This window comes from Cynara cardunculus (genome assembly GCF_001531365.2).
Source record: "Cynara cardunculus var. scolymus isolate 2C chromosome LG 4, CcrdV1, whole genome shotgun sequence".
NCBI classification, from domain to species: domain Eukaryota; kingdom Viridiplantae; phylum Streptophyta; class Magnoliopsida; order Asterales; family Asteraceae; genus Cynara; species Cynara cardunculus.
The window spans coordinates 13,991,917-13,996,053 of record NC_037531.1 but is presented as its reverse complement, the minus strand read 5'-3'; the positions used below and the strand labels follow the sequence as shown (position 1 = coordinate 13,996,053).

The window sequence follows — 4,137 nt, the reverse complement described above, 5'->3', positions numbered from 1 at the left end:
AGGTCAAAGGCTCGAAAGTTGAAAAAAAGTTAAAGTTAGATTAAAAAGTCAATTCATTCAAAGGCAGAGAAGGTTTTCCACCATTTACATCATAACTCTCATTTTCACACGATCATTCGTTTTAGTTTGCAATTTGCAAGAGAATGTTTGAATTTTAGCTAAACGGATAATCCCAACCTAGATAAGAACATCTTTTAACAAGTGAGCGTCAGAACCAGTTTGCACGCACCTCAGACTAATCCTAGGGGACCTGGATAACTACAGAGAATCCTCATTAATTTTGCAGGGCTCGAACTGATGACAACTTCTGAGAAGAATCCTCAAAGTCCCAAGTCGTATTGGTAGCTGATCTAACCCAACAAAGTTGATAAGAACATCTCTTGAAGGAGCGATATATGGACAAAATGGAGGAGAGATGGTGCAATGATCAAATAGAAACGAGAGTACAAGATGTATCTTTATTTGGTTACCGAACTGTTTAACCTAAAAACTGAATAACCTTTTAACTCAAACTCATTTAGGTGGGTGGGTTATTCAACTTTAAGACTTTTTTATACCTCTAGTTGTGCTCCCAATCACTAGAGAATCTGGACCCGTCATTGCTTAATTATTAACCTAATAAACCAAATGTTCATATACCATGTAAATTTGAATTTTGTGTTAGTGAATTGCTATGACACAAATTAAGCCAACAAAATTAGCGATACACATAAATACGGTGACTCCGGGCTACCTGCAAAGTACGTGATCGTCCTGGGATTAATCGATTCGCGTAGCGGGTTGGATATCCAGGCTAATTAAAAAAAAAGGAATTAGCAAACTTTAGCTAAAGTTGGAAATCCAAAATTACGAAACAAATGTAGTAGCATACATACAATATTACAAAGTACAAACTAAATTACTTGGAATCCTATAGATTCAAAAAAGAAAGAAAAAAAAGGGAGAGAGCTAAAGACGATCCGGCTTCCTATCATCGGAATCATCCCAAATTTTGTTTATACCGGAGTTCATTCCCCTGAACAAAGGGACGGCGGATGCTGCTCCGGCGCCTGAATAAAGCCCACTTCCGGTTGAAGCTAAGTACGCCGAGAACCCACCCGGGGAACCACCACTTCCGCTACCCATCCCAAGCCCAAGAAAATCTAGCGTGGTGGGTGCCGGCGGTCCCATCATTAAGTCCGTCAGACTGGTGGTGGTGGTGGTGGTGGCGGCGGTGGCGAAGGGAATCCCAAGTCCAAGCCTGGAGTTATCATCTCTCTCTTGCTTTATATGAACATTGCTCCATTCTCCATTGTTGGTATCTTGACGGTGATTACTGCTGGAGGACGACGGCGACGCCAATCCGAGTGCATGGAGGAATGAGGTGTTTGATGATTTTGCGCCCATTTGAGCTGCTTTCTGGAGCAAAGCGGTGGCGGAGAGCGCTGGTTGCGAAGCTGGTAGATATCGGTGGTGAAGTTTGTGGAGGAGGTTATGATCCGGCGGAGGAAATAAAGATGGGTTGGCGGTGTTGGACAGGTACAGCGATGAGGATAAAGAAAGAGACATTGGTTCTATAGTAACCGACGACGTATAAATACTAGGAAATACACTAGTGCTATTAGAGGTGGAGCCACCGCTTACGGTGGTGGTAGCGGTGGAAGCTGTAGTTGTTGCCCTCGTTGTGGCCAAGCATGTCAACGTCGTTGCTCCAGATACTTTCGCTACCATCGCATTTTCCGGCAGTTCTGCAAACAAAATCTTAACTTTCAGTTAAAAAATTAACAAAAATTTAAATAATGCAATCTAGCTTTTACATTGGATTTGAAAAGGTTCGTGGTGGCAATCATGGCACCCGTTTACCCAAAAGAAATTCTCTTTTTAATCAGCTTTTTCTTCGTTCTTTGAGCTCCGGTGATGAATAATGGAGTTCCATTGAGCAACACATTTTCTTCTCAGGGGAAAACGCTCCCATAGAAAAGAAGAAGACAAATGCAGTAGACGACAAATAATTTACGACACACGAGGAAAGCGATTCTGAAAACGAAAGTGGAATTACTAAAAAAGTGTTGAAAATGGTGCGTAGCCGTAAATGTAAATTGAAGTCGTAATAACCTGGCGTTTGGAAGGAAATGGCCGGAGAGAGTACATCGGTGGACGGAGTAAGCGGCGGCGGTGGCGGACTAAACGTCGTAGGGAGAACAACCTCCTCCATTATTGTAGGAGGTGATTGTTGATCTGAACTACTAAGAGCAAGGGTTTGAGATTGAGTTATTGTGCTCTCATGTGCTAATGCATCGCAAAAAGCTCTATGAGTGATGAAGGTATCCCTCCTTCATCATAAAAAACACAATCAGGATGATTTCATAAAAATTCACATAAATTGCAGAAGGATTTGAGAACGATGAATAGAATTTAACCTAGAAAACAAGGATCCGCAATCACATCGGTACTCTTTGGAACCACATATCTTCATATGTGCTTTCCAATCAGACTGGACAGCGTACTTCTTAGTGCAGCGTTCACACTTCCACTTCTTCTCGCCATGTTTCCTCGAGAAGTGCTTTTTGATACCAGTGAGATCGCCGAGAGCTCTCAACGGATCGTGATGGACGCATGTTTTCTCTGGACAAACATAAACACGTTTCCGGATTTCCTTTCCGGTTCGTTGCTTTAGCTTCCAAGGAAGATTATGACCGCGCCGATGAAGCTGAAGATTCTGATCTCGTTGAAATCCTTTGTTGCAAATCTCGCAAACGAAGCGGTTCATGGCTACCAGACTCTTCGGTGATAGTGCGATCACCTCAGCATCTGGATCTGCCATGAGTAAGTTAAGAAGCAAAAGCTAAACCAAATCATTCTACCATCATACACATAGAAAGTGCAAATAAAGCAAAAGCTGAGATTAAGAAAAACCAAAAACTGCTAAATTATACCAGGATTTCCAGGAAGATTTCGCTTTTTCTTCGACGGTAGCATCTCCAATGGCGGTTCAGTAGGATTTCCAGCGGAATCACATTCAGTAGCCTCAACCGTAGTTCCAGAAACCGCCATCATCGACGAATTCTCAAAACCGACCATAAGCACAGCAAGGTAAGTACAAATTTATCTCAATAATGCAACCACATCTAGCGTATCATATCCACCACGCGTCGACTGAAGAGTCTCTTTCACGGTTCTTCCGGCGAAGAGAAAACAAAACGGCAATCTCTTTGCTAGTATTTAATTCGAAAGTTCATCAATAATGGCGAGCGAAGAACGACGAAGACAAGTCGAGTACGGCGGTTGATTCACTGCGTGTTCTGTGGAATGTGGATGTGTATGTGTACATGTGTGTGAAAATGGAGTGGAAAGAGATGGAAGCGGTGGCTGTAAACCGTGGTTAGATACGGGTATAAACCAGGGTTAATTTTAAGATGCCATGGCCCACGATGTGTCTCATCAGAAGTGGGTCTGAAATCGTCATCGTCCACGTGTTTGAATCCAGAACAGGGTGGCACATGTCGGAGGAGACTAGAGATATACAAGTAGCAGTGGCATTTAGGGTGCCTTCGTATTATGTGTAGATTACGTGATGACACAAAAACTCATTTTCTTGAAACAAGATTACACTTTTTCTTGTTTCTTTCTACGAGCTGAAAAATAATTGGACAAAAATAGAAAAACTCAGACGCGGAACACCAGCTTTTTAAACGAGAGGGTCGAACCTAAATTTTATGAAAGTGTCGTATGAATGAGTATAGTTTGTTTCGATATAACAGACATATATGTTTTAAAAAAACACAAAAGACACTACCTAAAATTAGAGTTGTAAACGAACCGAACGAACACGAACGGTAAGCGAAGGAATTTTTTTAGGTTCATGTTCAGTCGTTAAGAAAATGTGTTTGTTCAAGTTCGTTAATGTTCGTTCGTCAAGATAGATGCTCTTCTAAAGCGCAACTCATGGGTGATCCAAATATTCTCTCATGTTTTTCACCTTAACTCATATTCTAACACAATTCTTTGTCTATATGTTATATATATATAGAAGCGTACTCGCGCAATGCAGCGAGATAAATCGTGATTTTAATATTTCATTTTATTCTTTATCTCAGTCGATGTTATAATATGACTTTATGTGATTTTGAGAAAACGATGATGTTTTTATTTTAAAAT

At 41.2% G+C, this 4,137-nt stretch overlaps 1 protein-coding gene across 1 annotated transcript; it reads right to left on the bottom strand.

Annotated features, from left to right (window-relative positions):
* Positions 1 to 826: 826 nt before the first annotated feature.
* On the bottom strand, positions 827 to 3,254 carry LOC112511703 (protein indeterminate-domain 2-like). Its single transcript, XM_025117415.1, has 4 exons — positions 2,916 to 3,254; positions 2,400 to 2,796; positions 2,095 to 2,312; positions 827 to 1,727 (listed from the first exon to the last, which is right to left on the bottom strand). Exons 1-4 carry the CDS (start codon positions 3,058 to 3,060, stop codon positions 949 to 951), a joined length of 1,539 nt encoding a protein of 512 aa, XP_024973183.1. The 5' UTR covers positions 3,061 to 3,254; the 3' UTR covers positions 827 to 948.
* Positions 3,255 to 4,137: the final 883 nt, after the last annotated feature.

What these genes read in the sequence shown, in the direction of transcription:
- LOC112511703 (XM_025117415.1), bottom strand. Translation starts at nt 3,060, where the DNA reads ATGGTCGGTTTTGAGAATTCGTCGATGATGGCGGTTTCTGGAACTACG. An exon ending in TGCGGATCCTTGTTTTCTAG is followed by an intron (nt 2,313 to 2,399) that starts GTTAAATTCTAT and finishes TTTATGATGAAG; the next exon opens with GAGGGATACCTTCATCACTC. An exon ending in CATTTCCTTCCAAACGCCAG is followed by an intron (nt 1,728 to 2,094) that starts GTTATTACGACT and finishes TTTTGTTTGCAG; the next exon opens with AACTGCCGGAAAATGCGATG.